Here is a 19,191-nt window from a genome sequence, read left to right as displayed (position 1 = left end):
GCATATATGTATGTGTGTATGTGGCTGGTGGAATTTGGCTAGCAAAGCATCCGTAAAACAGATTAATTAATGTAAATAGTTTGCTCAACGAATATATTCGCAGGTAAGCACACAAATATATACAAAGCGTATCTAAGACGCTCACAAAGAGCGCGACACTGCTCCAACGCCATACACTAAGAGAGCGCGAGAATGACTTTCAGTTTCAGGTTGTTAACGATCTGTCGCCAACAAAGCTTGGAGCGAATAATTTTCGTCGACTGAATAAGTGGTCTATACCACTCAGTTGTGTTGTTGTTGCTGTTATTTTGTTTAAGTCTCCCAGCAGTGGTATTTTCGGCGCCGTAAACTTGTGGCATGTCAACCGCTGCCGCTGCCGTTGCCGCTGCCGCCGTTGAAGACGATGATGATGATGATGTTGTTTGCGATGATGATGCAGACGTCTGTGCTGTGAGCGCTGCTCACCCACAAAATTCCGGTGTGGCGTATAAAAGGCAGATCTTACGAAAATATTGATACAAACGAAAACAAGTGGTCTGTTTGTGCGATCGTGTCATTTAGTTGAAATCAAAAGTATTTTCGCAAAATCAAGAAAAATTTCAAACAAACACAACAACAAGTGAGTTTTAAAAAATTTCTGTTTTTAATTCGCCCAACACAACTGTGTACATACAATACTATATGTAGATGGAAAAGACTTTGATTAAACGAAAATAGTTGAAGATTGATTATTGAGTATTTAATTACAAAAATAACAACAACTAAATCAAACGGATATCAGTGTTTTAGTGCAGCAGATCCGGTAGAGGATCCACACAGTGGTTACATCACAACAGGAGTGCATGCATACATACATACATGTATACATGTATGTGCATAATTGACGAAGGACATGCGATTATGACATTATCGACACGCACACACATATAACATATATCTCTGTTTGTATAGTGAAATTGTTTTTATGACTTTTGGTGATTTATGACCGCATTCGTAGTTGTCGAAATGTTTTATAATTAGCGCTGAAATAATCGTGAGCGTCAAATAAAATTAAATGTGGTTCATAAAGTAGTAAAAAACAATACATTTGCATTTATCTATGTACATATGTATGCATGTGTGGAGATTTTGTTTAGGTGCAGTGTTCCTCGAGCGCAATTATTGCAACGTTTCTTTGCTGTGACCTATTAACCATGAATTATTTGAGTTTGTTTTGTTTTTTGTTTTTGTGTAAAAGTGTAATCAGCGTAAGAAAAATGCAACAACAGTTCATTAAGTGTTGTATGTATGTCCTTGCAGTACAATTTGTTGGCAAAAGCGATTTGATTAGTGTTTGAATTGCGAAGTATGGCTCAACTCAGGACCTGAAGAAATTTAGTTCCTTTCCAAAGTATTAAATATACAAGTGTTTGTGTGTATTTCTCGGTCTATAGTAAAGATAATAACTTTATTGAAATTTTTGTTCATCGTTCGATAAATCTCATGCTTTTCAAAGAGTTTATTTCTAATTGGTACCTTCCATGATTTCTATTTATTTAAAATAGCGATTCGAAGAAAAAATATCCACAATAAATGTGTTTTTCTGCATTTAGTACACCTTCAAGAAAAATATTAAAATTTTTACTTGCAAATTATATCAAAATAATATTTGAAAATAATTGAAAAAGGGCTCCAAAAATATAAAATTATGTTCCTTTTTTATTATTATTAGCAATAGATATTATTTTTCAAAAAAAATTTACAATTTGTTAAAAAAATACTTAACTTATAATTTTTTTTTTGAAAATCAGAAAATGGCGAGACTTTTTGAAGAAGATTTTTGACATTTGAAAAAAGTATTTTACTTGTTACAATTTATTTTTAAATATAATAAAACAGTAACAATTTTTTTTAACTCTTTTATTACTCTTAACGCCTTGACATTTAATATTTTCATACCTAAAAATATAAATATAATTGAAAATTTTTAAAATTGATGACTTATATATATTTGAAAAATATTTTCATATATAATTTGTTCTTTAATATTGAAAATTGTGTTAAAAACTTATTTTTTTAAAGAAATTTAATATCCAAATATATTTAAGTAAATATTTAAATACAAAAACATAAGTTTTTAAAACATAGAAATCATTAGTCAATTTTAGAATAGAAAACTATACTTAACAAATTAAAAAAAAAGTTATTATAAATTTTAATAAGATATTAAAAACAAATTTTGAAAATTTTCAGATATTCTCTTTTTCGTTTTAGAAATTTTTCATTTATTAATTTTTATGTTATTAATGATTTATGAATTTAATTCACCTATAAAGTCATAATTTTTCTAAAAAATAAAAATATAGAATAAACAAAATTAAAAAGTAAAACAAATTAACAATAAATTTTAGAATAGAAAAATATAATTAATAATTATAATAATTTTAATAAATTAATATTTTGAATATAACAATAAATTTTAAAAAATTTATATTAATTTTTTGTTTTAAAAATTTTTAAAGAATAAAAATTACAACATTTCATAATTTTTATATTATTAGTCATTTTTGAAATTCTTAATTTTTAATTATCTATTTTTTTTAATTATTTAATTACACATTTTTTTTATTTCAAAACTACTGAATAATATTTTTAAATTTTTTTTATTGATGATTTATGAATTTAGTTCACCTATAAAGGGATAATTTTTCTAAAAAATAAAAATATGGAAAAAATAAAATTAAAAAGTAAAACAAATTAACAATAAATTTTAGAATAGAAAAATATAATTAATAATTATAATAATTTTAATAAATTAATAGTTTGAATACAACAAAAAAATTTAAAAAAAATTTAGATATTAAGTTTTTGTTTTAAAAATTTTCAAAGAATAAAAATTACAACATTTCATAATTTTTATGTTATCAGTCATTTTTTAAATTCTTAATTTTTTATTATCTATCTTTTTTTAATTTTTTAATTACACATTTTTTTTTTATTTCAAAAATACTGAATATATATATATAGCTTTAAAAAATTTTGTATTTTAAAATATTTGATAACTTTTACATATAATATTAAATTTTTTTGTAATTTTTTACACTTTTAATATTTTAATTATTTTTGAAATATTTATTACTAAAAATCAAGACTTTCAAAAATAATTAATAATGTAAATATTAATAAACGTTTTAAGTGTGTTTTTACAAATGTTTTTAATTTTTTAAATACTTTTAAAATGTTCATTTTTAATAATGAAAATCGTATGAACTTTTGTGTTCTAAATGATAAATTAATTTTAAAATTTCAATAAATTTTAAGATAAAGAATTTTTGAATATTAAAATTTCATTTTAAATTTTTTAACAATATCTTTTGAAATTCTTATTTTTTAATAATGAAAATTTATGAATTTTTATAAACTAAAATCTTATGTTATATTTTAAAATTGTAATAAATTTGTTTAAAAAAAATTTTCTATATTGAAATTTGTTCATAATTTTCATTAGGTTAGGTTATAAGCCCAATCGTAACAGGGATCTTACTTGTAGTAATTTCCATTAAAAAATTGGTATTAATAATTCAACGAATTTTAATTTTCCTAGCATAATTTGCGCGCAAACACAAAAAATGGTTTAATATTTTTCCTAACTGTGGCAAGTAAAAAATCGACACTTTCTATTCTTAAATTCTAATAAAATTCAGTAGTCGATGATCTAACATAAATTAAAGAAACACTGAAGAAAAAAATATAGGATATATTTATTTTCAGTATTAAAAAAAAAAATAAAATGACAAAAGATACTCAAAAAAGCAAAGAAATTTCCATGGCGTATGTGTCAACGTTAAATAAATATTAAAAAATTATGAAATATTAAGAAACCAAAAAAATATGCGCATGAGTCAAAAGAACACGCATAGTAGAAAGTTACCAAAATCGCGATCAAATAGCTAAAAAGGTCAAAAACAACAAATAAGCTTTTGTAATGCTGTTAATCCAATAACAAATGACAAATTTGTCCCATTTCCAACTTATTGCTAAAACAAATAAATAAACAGAATTATTTAGCGCTTATAACGGTCTTTACAAAATAAAACCAAAAACATATAAACTTAATTATATTAATTTGTTTATATGTATATATGTACATATATACATATATGTATATATACAATATGGCATAATTGCCGAAATATGTTATTTTGTTTGAAGAGGTTTTCCCTTAAAGCCATTTTAATAGAAATAGAAAGTTGAAATTTGTGCGAAACTGGAATTAAAAAAATTTGAATTCTAATTTAACTCAATAAATCAAATGGCAAAAATTTTTAACAAATTGTCATTCGCACATTTGCACACACACGCGCACACTCAGCGAAGCTTATAAGTTTGTAGTTGTGTTTGTAGTAGTTGAGTAATATGCTTAATAGTCAAGTGTGTTGTCGTTGTTTTTGCATAATTTGTTGCTAGAATAGCTGCGCATCGTAAACAATATTTGATTCCTACTCATTTTAAATAATCTACATTCAAGCGTAAACATTTTCGAGACAATCACACCAAATGTAGTAATAACTATGGTATTCTCTTTTATTGTACACACACAAAAGCACACACACCTGTTTATGCATGGCTATTTTTAAGTTTGACTTAATAAGAAATTTAACACTCTTTTCGCATTTATAAGGTTGTCTGTCCGTCCATTTATCTTATAGTCTGTCGGTTCGTCTGGTCTGTCTGTCCGCTCTGCCTGAATCCAATCTTGTTTTTTTGCCAGTTGCTTTGAGATAATGAGGCATTGGTAGAACAGATGATTTATATATACGTATATATGTATATTGTGTATTCTTTTTGTGCGCATATATATGTGTGCGTCTACGTTTGTATATGTGTATTTAAGCCAATTAATTGTTTATTGGTGATTATTATTAAAATACTAAAAGTATTCTAGTTGTGGAATTTTTTCCTTTTGTTATATAAAACCGCACATACATACATACACATACATACAAACTTTTAAAAAATGTAAAAATATTAAAAAATACAGTTATATATTTACAAGTATAACAGTGACAGGGCCTTTTTTTGGCAAAAATTTAATTTAATATAATTTAATTCCATAACACAATCTAGTTTGGTTGACTATATGCTGGTTGTGCTATATTTTAATGGAATTAAATTGTTTTTAATTAATTTTTGAGTTTTAGATATTATTGTTAAAAGATCATAAATAACGTTTGTGGCAGATAAAGTAGGATAGCGCAGGCTGTAATTAGTTTTTAATTATTTCTTTCATAAAATGAGAAAAAGTAACTGATTGCAGGCTTTTTTCGTATACGCTTGCATATGAGTGTGCTGCTGCTTAAAAAATATATGTAGTTTTGTATTTTAATTTTAATTTAATTATCAGCTGGAATTATATACATATTTACCGCAATAAAATATTTTTAATTATAATACAAACATTAAAAAGTTAATAAGCCAATTTGATTATAATAAATGACCACTCAGTTAATTAAAAATTAAAAAAATAAATAAATATAAACATAAAATAATGAAGACATACCGATGGGTTACGATAATTATGTCATAAACTTTTTATAAAGTTAATTAACAAAGCATACATTCATCAATTTTATTAGAAATACAAGAAACATGTGGATTTTTTTTGAAAACGTATGGAAAAAAACAGAGATTTTTATTATTTTATTTAATTAATTTTTCTGTTATTTTTTATTTATTCATTTATTTTTTCTTATTTTTCGCGCTTTCACTTGTGGATTTTTATTTGAAAAAAAAAAACAAAAATTGAAAAACGAGCAAAGTTTTTTATTACAATTTTTTAAATTATTTTCTCTGTTATTTTTTATCTATCCATTTATTTTTTGTTTGGTTTTTGGAAATACATTAAACTTGTGGACTGTTGTTTAAAAAAAATCTAAAAAATAAGCAGAGATTTTTATAATATTTTTCTGAATTATTATTTTTTCGTTATTTTGCATTTATTCATTTTTTATTTTTTTGTTTGCGCTTTCACATACACAGTTGTGTCATATACATATGTACGTATGTATTTCATATGTTTCATATAAATTAAAAAAAGCTCTTAAAAGAGCACTAATTAGGTTTGTTCACTATTTATATATGTGACCTGGTCTACGAAAAGGGAAAAGGGAGCTAACGTGCGAAAACTAGTTTTCTGGGAAACAGCTGTTAAAAATAAACAATCCATCCGAATCAACTAAAAAGTGAAAATTGATTTTTTGACCAGGTCACATATATATTTTTTAAAATTTTTTATATAAATAACAATACAATCGACAACTCAAATGCTCAACTCAACTGGGTGCCCTAATAAACAGTATTAATCTATAATTTTGCATATTCCAATATTAATGTAATGAATTTGTATGTCGATCGAAAGGCATTTAAATATAATATATCTTCTTTGTATTAAAAGACAACCGACATTTGACTATTTTGTCAATTGAAAACATTTTCCAAAGAAGAACTTTATTTTGAGCAGTTAGTTTGTACGTCAACTATATGGTATAGTGGTCCGATCTGAAAAATTTATTTGGGCATTGTAGCGTTGCCTTAGAGAATAACCCATATCAAATTTCGTGAAGATCTCTTGTCCAATAAAAACTTATGCCGCTCAGGAGGAAAAAAAGTGTTCAAAATTTAAGATGAATATCTCAAAAACTAAGATTCACGTATATACACAGACAGACGGATATAGCAAAATCTCAGCTCGTCATGCTGATCATTAATATATATATGTGCACTAGTGGATCCGGCCACGCGTTTTGATGTATACATTTTATACTGTTATTCATATAATAAACTACTCAATACAGTGAAAATTTTATTTACGATTAAAGGCGTAAACGTTTTTGTCGTTATAAGAATCCAATGGATTGTACTTGAAGTTTAATTTGGAATATGTTCATACAAAAATAAATTTCATTGGAAAAAATATCGAATCTAAGGCTGCTTTCTCAATGTCTGGTTACTAGCATTTCTGTCCAGTTAATAGAGTTTTCCGCTTAACAGAGCGTCCATTTAATAGAGCTGTCACTGTATTTTTTATTTATGAATGGTTTTTACTATCCTATCTTCTAAATTGGTTCGAACTGGGCACAGTGTGCTAAATTTTACTAAAATCGGTTCAGTAGGTTAGGAGTTCACCGCGGACAAACAACGTGACACGTAATTTTTATATATAAAGATATATATAGTATATAATATATATTTTTAGAGTCAACAGTTTCCTTTTGCATGTTACAAAATTCGTTATTTTATTATTTTATTTTATTAAATATTTATCCCAATACAATACAATATAATAAATTGTAAGACAAATTAAACAGCAAATGTAAATGTGTAAAAATGGCTATATTTGTTCTAAACTCTATTTTAGGATGATAGTTAAAATAATGGAAATCTTTCTAACATATTATTTTTCATTAAGAATAAATCATTAAATATTTACTAATTATTAAATATCTATTAAAACTTTATTAAATGAAAAAATTCTGGCAAAATGTTGCGAAAATATTAATACACACCCTATTACACACACACAGCAGCCGTTATTTCTGATTGATAACGATCAAAATGTTTGGAAATTGTGAAATTCTTGTTTAACACCAGCAACGCTTGACTTTTGCAGCGGTGTTCACACCTTATTTGTTACTCCACAGCATGTATGGTTCCTCCTGCCACTTTTAGTAGTTAATCTGTCACTCAATGATGTAGTGGCTGCCAGAAGTGCTCACTCAAAACATAAATAAAAATAATAAAACAAAATTAAGGCATAAAAGAATACAAAAATACAAGAAATCGCGCACACTTGTCTTGTTAAGTGCGTGTGGAATACAGAGCGCTGACAGTTTTAGGCCGCACTTATGTGCTCACCAACGTCCCACTTTTTCCACAAAGCCACTTAATTTGCCCAACTTTCAACTTGCAGACTCACTAACGATCATTTAATCGATATTTCATTGCCAATAGATGAATTGTAGGTACCCCAAGCACCTTCCGTTCACTAATCATTATTAATTACACACTCACTCAGCTATGCGCCTCAGCTGACTATGCACACAATCGCTTATGTATGTACGTGCATCACAGCGGGTTGGGTGAAAATTAGCTGTGGGGCATTTCGGGTATATTTATTAGCTGAACATTCAATTAATACTTTGAAAGTAAAAACAAGCGGGAAAACCCAAAATACTTTAATAATTTATTAACTTTTTGTGCATTTCAAAGACTTTCACGGCACAACTTAATTTCGGTGCGATAACAAATTAATTTGTTTACCTTTCGCCTTCAATATTTCACTGTTGAAGAAATCTGCTTTAAATTATGGCCTTTGAGATTTCAACACAGTTCATCGCGTTCATTTATCAAATCAACTGCTTAGCCGCTGTGTTGAATTTCGATTATCCGGGTTATGTCCAGATCCAGTTTCCTTACGGTAGTATATAAATTTAATTAAGGCAATTAATGTAAAATTAATATGATAAGCGAACCGTTACATAACTGTTACAGCAACAGAAAGGGCGCTTGGCGTGCGCGTATTTTGTATGTGAATATGCAAATGTGCATAGGTGTTGGAATTTAATAGAGGAACTAATAAAATACAATGAAATAAAATAAACAGTTAACAGCGGCATAAAATTATTTACAACAAAAGCACACACATATGTATGTACAACTTTTTGAACCAACAAAAGGTCGTACGCTGCCTAATTGAAACATTTGTTTGCACATTTTTTGAAAAGTTGCCAGCTGTTTGAAAAATATAATTTACAATCGTATGCAAATAAGGAAATAAATATAAAATGGAATAAATGAATGCTTAATATTATTTTACCAGAGTTGCCACCTCCTTGAAACAACAAATATGAAAATATTTTACGAAATGGATATTTTGCAAAATAAATTTTTTCAAAATATTTTTTTTCAAAAGTTGCCACCTGACGGAAATAAGAAAAATTTAATTTTAAAAATTTTTTTCCCTTGAAATATTAAAATATTTGAAAGTTATTACTATTATTGATGAAAAATATTATATGTGACCTGGTCTACGAAAAGGGAGTTAACGTGCGAAAACTAGTTTTCTTGGAAAAGCTGCTAAAAATAATCGTCAGTTTCTCGTTATCTCATTAATTGTTTTCCTTTTTTTTGACACCTAAGCCCCCTTTCCGTAGACCAGGTCACATATAAGTACATACATATGTGGAACGAATAAAACAAAATACATTTTGTAAATAGTTGCCAGCTGAATGAAATAAGAAAAATTAAATACTAAAACTTTTATTTCTCAAATAGGAAAATATATTATGAAATGAATATTTTACAAAATAAATTGTTTCCAAATAATTTTTTTTTGGAAAGTTGCCACCTGATTGAAATCAGAAAAATTTGATCTTAAAGATTTATTTCCCCGGAAATATTAAAATATTTAAAAGTTGATAAAAACTATCATACTTGAAAAATTAATGAAAAAAATTGCCACCTAAATAAAATTAAAAAAATAAATATTAAAACTTTTAATGGGATATATGTACATATATGTGAAAATAAATATGAAAATATTTTAAAATTCAAAATAAAAAAATTAGGCATAAAATGTTTTGACTGTCTTGCCATCTGTTTAAAAATTATAAATTTTATTATATATTATATATTTTATGTTTCAAAATTATAAATTTTATAAAAAATGTTGCGAAAATATTAATACACATACATAATACATTATAAATTTTTTTCATTTTTAAATTTTATAAATTTTAAATACTTCAAAGTCACGTATAAATTAGTTCCCGAATATACAAACACTTAGCTCGTAATACTTAGTTCGGCTTATCGAGGTTGAACTGTACTCTAACACCACAATAGACAATCGCTGAAAGATAAAAGCATATAATTGTTTACCGTTATGTACGAAGTCTTGAATAAATTATTAAGACTCAAACAACTAGTTGTTGTAGGCCTAATTTGCATTTTTATGGGTAAATAATAGACCACTTTGAATTTTTAATTGGATTCCAATGTGATCATAGCCTAACATTGTTAAATAATTTAGCTAATATTTTATTTATTAGCTGAAATTTTAACCTTATTTTAAAATATAGCAAATTATATTTATTTCCTCTTTTCTCTCTCCCTCTCTCTATTTTCATTACAGCCTCTGCATTTATATTTGGGCGCCTTAAATTACTTAACCTAGAAAACTACAATGTTGCGCTGTCAGCATATTTTGCTCGGCCTTGCGGTCACACTGTGTTGTGGCGCCAGCTTCGCACAGTATTCGTCGAATATGTTCCTCAATGGTGAATATCAGAATGGCATTAAGGCGAACCCAAGCAAATCGAACGCAATAAATCCGGCAACAAATATCTTTTTGGAGCATGCAATTATCAGTCGGCAGGCATCACCGTTCCAAGGACCCACATATTTACCACCTGAGGAGATTCTAAAATGCTCCGCTGGCAAACAATGTGTTTTGCAGGGACAATGCTTGGATGGCTACTTTTCGAATCCATCGTTGAAGGCACAAGTAAGTCATTTGAAAGTAATTCAGATACAAATATCGAAAAATAATTTAGATTCAAATATAAACAAATGATTGAAAAGATGGGTTAGGTATATATATAGCTATTTACATAACTTCAAACTAATGTGTAAAGAGAGAGGTTTTGAAAAAAAAAAAAATTAAAAAGAATCTTATCTTATATACAGTGGGGAAAAATGAGTACAAGTCAGTGCTTCGTGTGTTTATATCTGAATTAGTATAGAAGTAGCAAAGAATTTTTGAAAAGCTTATTATCCCTTTAGTTCATGTTCAATTCCGAAAAAAATAGCTAATAATATAAAAAAATAAAATATCGAATTCTAAGAAAAAACAAATAAAACCAAAACAACTCATATGTACTCAATTTTGCACTATACAGAAACTTTCAGAAAAGAGCTTATTTCTAGTATTAATTCTTAACCCTTTATTACACAAAATACTTTGTACAAGGTTTGGCATACTTTTGAACAATTTCTGTATAAATTCATTTATAAGGCTATGCCATTATTCTGTACCCCTCGCCAAAGCTCGTCCAGATTCGTTGGGATTGATCTGTGTTGTCCGGACCTTAATTTGACGATTGACCATGTATTCGGATCGAGATCAAGATTTTGAGCTGGCCACTGCATCAATAAGAAATTTAGTTCGGCAAGCCATTACTTCAAGTTTTGGATCGTCATCCTGTAGAAATATGACTTCTTCTTTACGTCAAGCACTCCTTTCTACAAAATCGGGTATGCGGTCTGAAAAATACGCAGATAGTCTTCTTTCCTCATTATTCCATAGAATTTTGTAGAAGTACTACATCCAGTATGTGAAGCAAATCCATACCATCAAGACCCTTCCACCATACTTCACTATCCCTAAGGGCAATGCCAGCAACATTGTTTGCCAACTGGTTGAAAATAATTAAATTTTGATTCGACTGACCAGATTACAAGCTTCCAGCCATCTACTATCTAATTTCGTTGCTCTCTGGCGAATTTCAACTGTTCCTTAAAATTCTATACTGACAATGCAGGTTTTTATTTTTACGCTGCGATATAGCCAATGTCAATAAGTGCTCTTCTGGCATTCTTTTTTCTACTAAGCTTATTTATTTCTATAAATGCATTCTTTGGTGTCCAGTGTTTGTTTCTTTCGTATGTGTTATCATAGGACGTGCGTTTGCATCCGTCAAAATTTTATTGTGCCCTGACTTGTGATATAGGGACAATAGGTCACCTTTTCTGGACGGCTATAACCACTGATTGGCTTATTTTAAGCACTTTAGATATCAGTCATGTTAAGACCTACTCTTATGATGTCTATAATACTCCCCTCAATGTAGAAAAAAAATTGCTTGATTTTACAATATTTGCAAAAAAAGCAGAAATATTATTTTGTGTAGTTGCCACCTATTCTGAAAAGTAACTTTTTATGAAAAAATATTAATATTTTTAAAAATTTGCCGTGGCGTATATGCACAAACTTTGTTTTTTTTCAATAGCAGCAGTTTAGTTAAAAGTTAAAGCGTGGTTGCCACCCTTTTATAGTTTTGAAAATGATATAAGTAGCAAAGCGTAAAAGAAATTCGTGTTATTTAAATGCAAATTATTACAAAAATATATTAAAACAGTTTGCAAAAATATTCACAACAACAACAAATGAAGTAGACCAGTGCAGAAGCCTTGAAAATGGTAAAAAGTGGAAGAAATGCAAAGTAGCTTGAAAGCCATTACAAACGAAAGAAGAAAATATAAAAATTAGAGTAAAATAATTTGCGGGCGATCTGAGGTCGGGAGGAGGAAGGGGAGAGGCGCGGTTGAATTTTTAAGGATTAAAAATGATTTAACTCAATTTCCGGCAAATCTACGAGTCCTATAAAAAAAGTTATATGACAAAGTTGTGGGTAATAAAAATATCTAAAACTTTTGTATTGACATCTTTTTTATATAACCTCAAAATTCATGTGAAAAATTTCAAATATTCAAGTTTTTCGATTTTCAATTTTTATTTTGTACAAAATTTTTCTCTTTTATGAAATTTGGGCTAAATATGCTTTCTTATGTTCCAACCACATGGTATTTTTTTATTTAAAATATTAAGGTAGAAACCTTAAAAAAACAAAATTTTCAATTCTGTACTATCTGTTGGCAATTTGTTTTGTTTTTTAATTATCTATCCTGGTCTAAAGACAAATTGGATTTCGTACCCACAGTAGGTCTGAATTTATATAAAACAAATACGGTATTTTCAGCATAGTTCTATAATCTATATCCCGTATATTTTATTGTGCTATAACAAGAAAAACAACAAAAATAGTCAATATACGTTTTCAGCTGATTCCAAATAAGTAACCTACTTACTTGCTTTTGTTATTTTAAAAGGTCGAGAGGTTGTTGGTCTAAAATACGCGCTGAAATACAAAAGAATATTTTATAAATTCGTAAGCAAACAATAGATATGTGTATACATACATATTATATACATAGGTGTATAAAGTAGTTGTTTCATATGTTAAAGCAAGCCGTAGGGGGGAAATCGATACTTCAAAAACCACAGAAATCATCTAAAATGCTCACGCCGAACTAAGTTGTTCAAAGGTTATTATTTCTAATTTATTTCATTGTTTTTCATACCAAAAAAAATTAACAAAAAACCGCACTGAATTCCATTAGCATGGCTCATAGTTTTCGGAAGCAAAACAATACTTAAAAATTATAAACAAAAGGGGAAAAGCGAGTGATTATGAAATTCCGTGATTTACGCATTGATTTTTAATCAGAAATTTATTTAAATGCTGCTTTCGTAACAATTTGCAAATGTCTACGTGCGTCGTGTGCGCTGTGTGCGCATACAATTTGATCGGTCACTGGCAAACGAAAGACTTAAGCAACGAACTTGTTCTGTATGCAAACGTCTGCAGCGACTTGTGCACATACTTACACACATTTTAAACATGTGCATGCTGCTGCAAATACATATGTATATATTTGTGCATGTAACCTATGTTGTTGTTGTTGTTGTTTTTTTTTTTTGTTGTAAAAATTTGAATCTACAAAGAATTCGAAGAAACCCAATTGCCGCACGCTTGTGAACTCGCCAAACGGAGGCATACAAACATCAAAAGCAAACACATAAGCAACAACAACAAGGGCTCAAGCGTAATGTAGTAAGCAAATGCATGCATAAATGAGTAAATACAAATGTAACTGGTGTGCGCTGCTGAATATCACCCTCGACGAGTGCATATATTTTGAGCAAATACCGCAAACATATGTGCGCAAGCATGTTGGTGGGCATTGTCGTAGGCGCTGATGATGACTTGTTGCTGTTCTTTTTGTATTATTTTATTTCTATATATTTTTTATATATACTACTTTATATATTGCTACCTTTTTTGTTTTAGTATTTAATTTGATTTTGTTACGCTGCCACTTATGGGAATTGGCTGCCAAGCGTTCAAGTGTGTGTAGAGTCATGGTTTGGCTTTTTGTAGCAGACAATTTGCCGAGCAAACGAATATAATGTGAACAGGGAAGTTGGCGAGAATTAAACTTGACTTTGTAATGAAGCAATTGCCATTGTTGTTAAAACGTAATTTGTCTTTAAATTATTGCATTGCAAATAAAAAATGTTTATATATAAATAAATATATAATACAACAACACTTATAATGCCAACAACACTACACATGCCAACAAAACAAGCGTAAAATTACAAAAAAAAAGACAATAAAAGAAGTTCACTTTGATTGCACCGAAGCTATAATACCCTGCACAGGGGTAACCTTCAAGTCAAATTAAGATTATTAAATAAGAAACAAAAAAAATATGAAGATCTTAATCATGATTTGGATCAATCAAAAGACATTATATGGCAAGCTATATGCTATAGTGATCCGATCTGAATAATTTGTTCAGAAAATGTAGCAGTGCCTTGGAAAAGCAAGTGCCAAGTTTCGTAAAGAGTCTTCTACAAAAATATAAAAGTTTTCAATAGAAGAACTTAATTAGGATCGGTCGATTTGTATGGCAGCTATATGCTATAGTGATCCGATTTGAGCAATTTATTCAGAAAATGCAGCAATGACTTGGAAAATAAACTCTGGCAAATATCGTGTATATATCTTGTCAAATAAAATACTTTTTTATATAAAGAGTTGATTTTGACCGACCGGGTTATATGGCAGCTGTATGCTATAGTATTCCGTTATCGGCGTTGTCGACAAATCAGCAGCTGCTTGGAGTAAACATCACTAAAATTTGAGAACGATACCTCAAAAACTAAGAAAACCCACATAGACGAACATGCCAAAATCGAATACTTCATAAGGTCTCTCACATATTCTTTCTGAGTGTTACAAATTTATTTTAAATTATTAAATTCGTGACAAACTTAATGTACACTGTTGAAGGTATAAAAATAAAATAATATATCAAATGAACAACACCCCACCAGCACCAAAAGCGGGGGTTGTTAAGCGCAAGCAATGCCTTAAGAAAATGCCAACGTGTTGTATTTTGTATTTTGTAATTTCATTGCTAATTCCAACTGTGTGTTGTATCTGATTCACACGTTTAATTTGTGCGAAACACATTATTAGGCGCTTACACAGTCGGCACTGTGAGAAATTCAATTCATTTGGCTTTTGTCTGCTGCAATTGTGTTCCAATTCATGCATTAGGAAATGCCCACAGCCCACGCCATGCGGATCACAAGCCACGGCTGCTGCTGCTGCTGCTGCTGCTGCAAGCGCTTGCCCAGCCGTTTCTAATGCAATAGAAATTTATTTGTGCGATTCTGTTGCCACTCAAGCTTTTTTAATGGTCTATGACGAATGTTGAGAAATTTCTAAACCCACTATAAGGCTTTGTATGTGCATATATCTCTCAGCCGCAGTCCGTCTCTACAATATGAGAATTATGTAGATGTAAAAAATAGACTTTGAATTCAATTCTCAGCGCATTTTAGCTCGTGTCAGATACAGGTTTTCTCATCACTCAATTTTTTGTCGCTGAAGGTCCAACGTATAAAAATTCATATTTGATTTGGATCATCCGGCTCATAGGAAATCCGGAATGTTATTTGGGGTTTTCCTTTAAGATATTTCGTGTTTTTGGTATTATTTTTGACAATAAACTGTGATTTGTTGCCAAGAAAGCGAAGACAGAAGACACGCAATTGTCGTGATTGTTGCAGTTTACAAAAGAGCTGACATTTTTTAAACATTGAATAGCCATTCAAATTTTTGTTTTGTGTGCTAAGGGAGTTTTTTTCTTTTTCCCCTTCTATATGTTGTTGTGAACTGCTGAAAGAAATCTAAAGCTGGCAAAGCAGTTTTAACAATTGTTAATTTATTTGAGTTCTTAACACAGCCGAGTTTCACACCCAAATCACTCAGCTGTTGTGGTTTAAGACTAGGACTAAGACTTCTTCTAGGCAAAATTAATTCGATTCTGAGATTTCTGTTTTTTAGAAATTCAAGGCTTATTAGGTGATGAGAGAATATGCAATATCTAGCTCATCTAGGTTTGTAAAATCTTATAACCCAGTATAAAGAAGAAGAAGGTTTGTAAACTAATAACTTTTTAACAAAGTAAGTGCAATTTATTGAGATTAGAATGTGAATTTTCTGAAATATTAAGAGTTTCAGTAAAAGTATTGAAAATTTTAAGGTTAGAATGTAATTTTTTGGCAAGTGGAGTTTAACTGATTGAGGTTAGAATATAAATAATCTAACATATTTGGAGCTCAATCTTTAAAACCTATAATATGAGATTAAAATATGATTTTTCAGCAAAGCAAGTGTTACTTGTTGATATTAGAAATTTAGTTATCTAAGTTCTCAAGTATCTAACCCTGAAAATCAATAATTCAATATTAGAGTTTGACTTTTGAGAATTAATTGGTTGAGATTATAAGCTATAATCTATAGTTTATTTGGATTTGTAACCTGAAGTCAAAAAACTTGTGGCCAAAAATAAGTTTCTTTCAGATTAGAATATGAATTCTATCTAAGTTATAAGGTTTCGAAGATTGAAAATTAAAAATTTTAGGTAAGAATATTAATTTTCAGAAACTCGAAGTTAATTGATTGAGGTTAAAACCTAGATGCTATAGCTTATTTGCACCTTTTATTACCAATTTTATGAGAGAATACACAATTTTTTAACAAATCAGGTCTAACTGATTGAGTTTAGAATATGGATCCTGTAACATATTAAAGTTTAGAACCCTGAAAATTAAAACTTAAGTCTGAAATCTAATTTTTCAACAAAACGGTTTTGAATTTTTTGAGATTGGCATAATAATTTTTATCAGCTAAACAGTAGTTATTGCTTTGGATCAATAATATAAATTATCAACAATCAACAAAAGCATTTTGTTCAAAAAAAAAAACTACAAGCATTACAGAAACTATTTATAAATTTTTCGTTAAGTGGATTATTATATATATTCTCATATATATTTTTCTAAGTGGATTTTTGCGTTTTTGTAGCTTTTTTCTTATACAATTACTATCTCAAGGTCATTCAAAGAAACGTCTATTTCAATGATGACCTTTATTGACCTTCCTCATGCAGCAAATTCACCCTGAATGCCAGTGCTTAGTCACAATCTTTAAATTGACCGCTCAACACAATGTCAAATACCGTTTCAAAGTGCCCACAAGATTGCACTTATAATCGGGTGTGAGTAATAATGGCACTCAACGCACGAATTTCCACTTCATATTCAAAGATTTATGTAAAATGTGTGGCTTCCGCTTAAATGGAGCTGCCAACTCACGCATTTTCATTTTACTAACGACCTCATTTCAGCGACCTGTTCGTTTGGCGTCATTTATGCTGACGTGACCTCAAAAGAATTTAGTAAAACACACTTTTAAACAATGAAATTAATGGTGCAGCCGCATCTGTCCTTGGTGGTGGTGATGGTTTTTCTTGCACAAAGCAGAGTAGAGTACTTAATTAACTGTTTTTATTTCTCACTAAAATTTTGAGAGATTGTGTGTTTTCAACGTGACTGCAATAGGAAAAATAAATTATTTGCCACTTTAGTTTTAACACGTAATAAATTACGTTTGAAACCAGGAAACTAGCAGCGTCATACTGCATATTTGCCTCCTTCGAGGCACTTCAAACGCTGAATTATTGTACTCACTTACTTTAATTTTTGTTGTAAGGTGGTTCACCTAATGCTTATGCTATATTTCAATGGCACTTAACCTCATATTTCGGTGGCAGAAAACGTGATCACTTCAATTTGAATGAGGCGCGCTTAAAACTCAAGAAAAGTAGAAATAAAAGTTTGTGTTTTTTCGCTATTTTCCTTTGTTATGTTTCGCCAGTAAATATAGCGATGAGCACATGTATTTTCAAGGTCGTATAATTAGTGTCCGTTTGTAATACCATATTTGTTGTAAACAATAACAGGATTATTAAGAATTCAAATAGAGAAGAGGCTTCATTTGGCAAAATATAAATAGTTTAGAACTATTAAAATTCCGTTTCGTTAGCAGTTAGTCAACGAGATAGCGCGCTCTAGTGGCTTACTGCCAAAACCTACCCCAAACATATGCGTAATGCATAGTAATTACTAAAACAAAACTTTTTTCTAATGAATACAAACTCTAGCTGTCATGCCGGACGTGTTTTCATTTTTTCTGATTTTTTTTAATAAACATTTCGTATTACATCATAAATTAATAACGTATTAGAGAGCTAATCGTTCATTACCTCATAGTTGTATTACCAGTATCTCTTCTCGACCACGTGTAGCTGCCGCTGCTGCTGGTTGTTGCCGTTGTTGCTGGTCAAAAACTGGATGGTAACATACTCTATTAAGTCAGTGAGGCGTAGGTTCTGGCAAATAAATATTTTAATTAGCATTTGAGATTTCTAAAGTCATAAATCATCAGGTCTACTGTCTACCTAGAACTTGTTGCTTGTTGTCTGCTAATCGGCAGTTGTCTCGAACGCTACGCGTATAATCACAAGTGGACATTTTGTCTGTCAAGCGCTTGTCAAGCGACAAAGCACGGGATGAACTTGATGATATCGCAAAGCTTAGAATGATACCAAATTTGAAGCGTAAGAACAACAGTTAAGCCGACATTTGAGAGAGCCGAAAATGCGTGAAAATATAACATAACGTATGTGTGTGTTGTTGTATTGTTGCTTCAGTGCAATTAATTTGTCTGAACAGTATTAGTTTTACGCTTATAGAGTTGCCTAATTTTTTGAATATGAGCACATGATCGATGCTATTGACGAATAACTAGTCGCTCATTTTATTTTAGAAGTTTGCATAAAATTCGATTTTTCACTGGTCATCATCATCAAAGCGAACGAAAGAATTTGCTGACTCAATTTAGTAAATAACCGGTTCAATTAGTTTGATTAATCACGCGTCTTCCTTAATAATAAAGCAACACTAATCATAATTTAAATAAATTTTTATCAAAAATTTTAAGTTGGCATTTAATGCTATTATATCTATCCCTAAAACTCAATAAACAAAACAAAAAAAAGCATTTAATTAATCAAAAATTTAATTTGTAATATATGAAAACAATTTAGTGAAGACGCTTAATTTAGTCAATTAATAATTTATGTTTGTAGATACCCTGTAAGCAAATGGTTAAT

At 29.4% G+C, this 19,191-nt stretch overlaps 1 protein-coding gene and 1 long non-coding RNA gene across 6 annotated transcripts in view; one reads left to right on the top strand and one right to left on the bottom strand.

Moving 5' to 3' along the window:
- Positions 1-534: 534 nt before the first annotated feature.
- Positions 535-19,191, top strand: part of LOC120772041 (inactive serine protease scarface) — a 48,740-nt gene continuing 30,083 nt past the window's right edge. Inside the window, exons 1-2 of the mRNA XM_040100412.1 lie at positions 535-619; positions 10,172-10,543. Coding sequence (XP_039956346.1) covers positions 10,223-10,543 — 321 coding nt within the window. The 5' untranslated portion in view covers positions 535-619; positions 10,172-10,222. The remainder of the gene's footprint in view (positions 620-10,171; positions 10,544-19,191) is intronic.
- LOC120772042 lies at positions 9,764-18,618 on the bottom strand. Of its 5 annotated transcripts, none has more exons than XR_005705030.1 (4): positions 18,478-18,618; positions 18,283-18,408; positions 12,907-12,956; positions 9,764-9,889 (listed from the first exon to the last, which is right to left on the bottom strand). It is a non-coding gene; the product is annotated as an uncharacterized LOC120772042 (long non-coding RNA). The 5 variants fall into 5 exon arrangements; XR_005705027.1 differs by lacking the exon at positions 9,764-9,889 and adding an exon at positions 10,467-10,515; XR_005705026.1 differs by lacking the exon at positions 9,764-9,889 and adding an exon at positions 10,467-10,512.

This window comes from Bactrocera tryoni, chromosome 3 (assembly GCF_016617805.1).
Source record: "Bactrocera tryoni isolate S06 chromosome 3, CSIRO_BtryS06_freeze2, whole genome shotgun sequence".
Classification (NCBI taxonomy): Eukaryota; Metazoa; Arthropoda; class Insecta; order Diptera; family Tephritidae; genus Bactrocera; species Bactrocera tryoni.
Note: the sequence above shows the minus strand (reverse complement) of the source record. Positions and strands in the feature narration are given on the sequence as shown.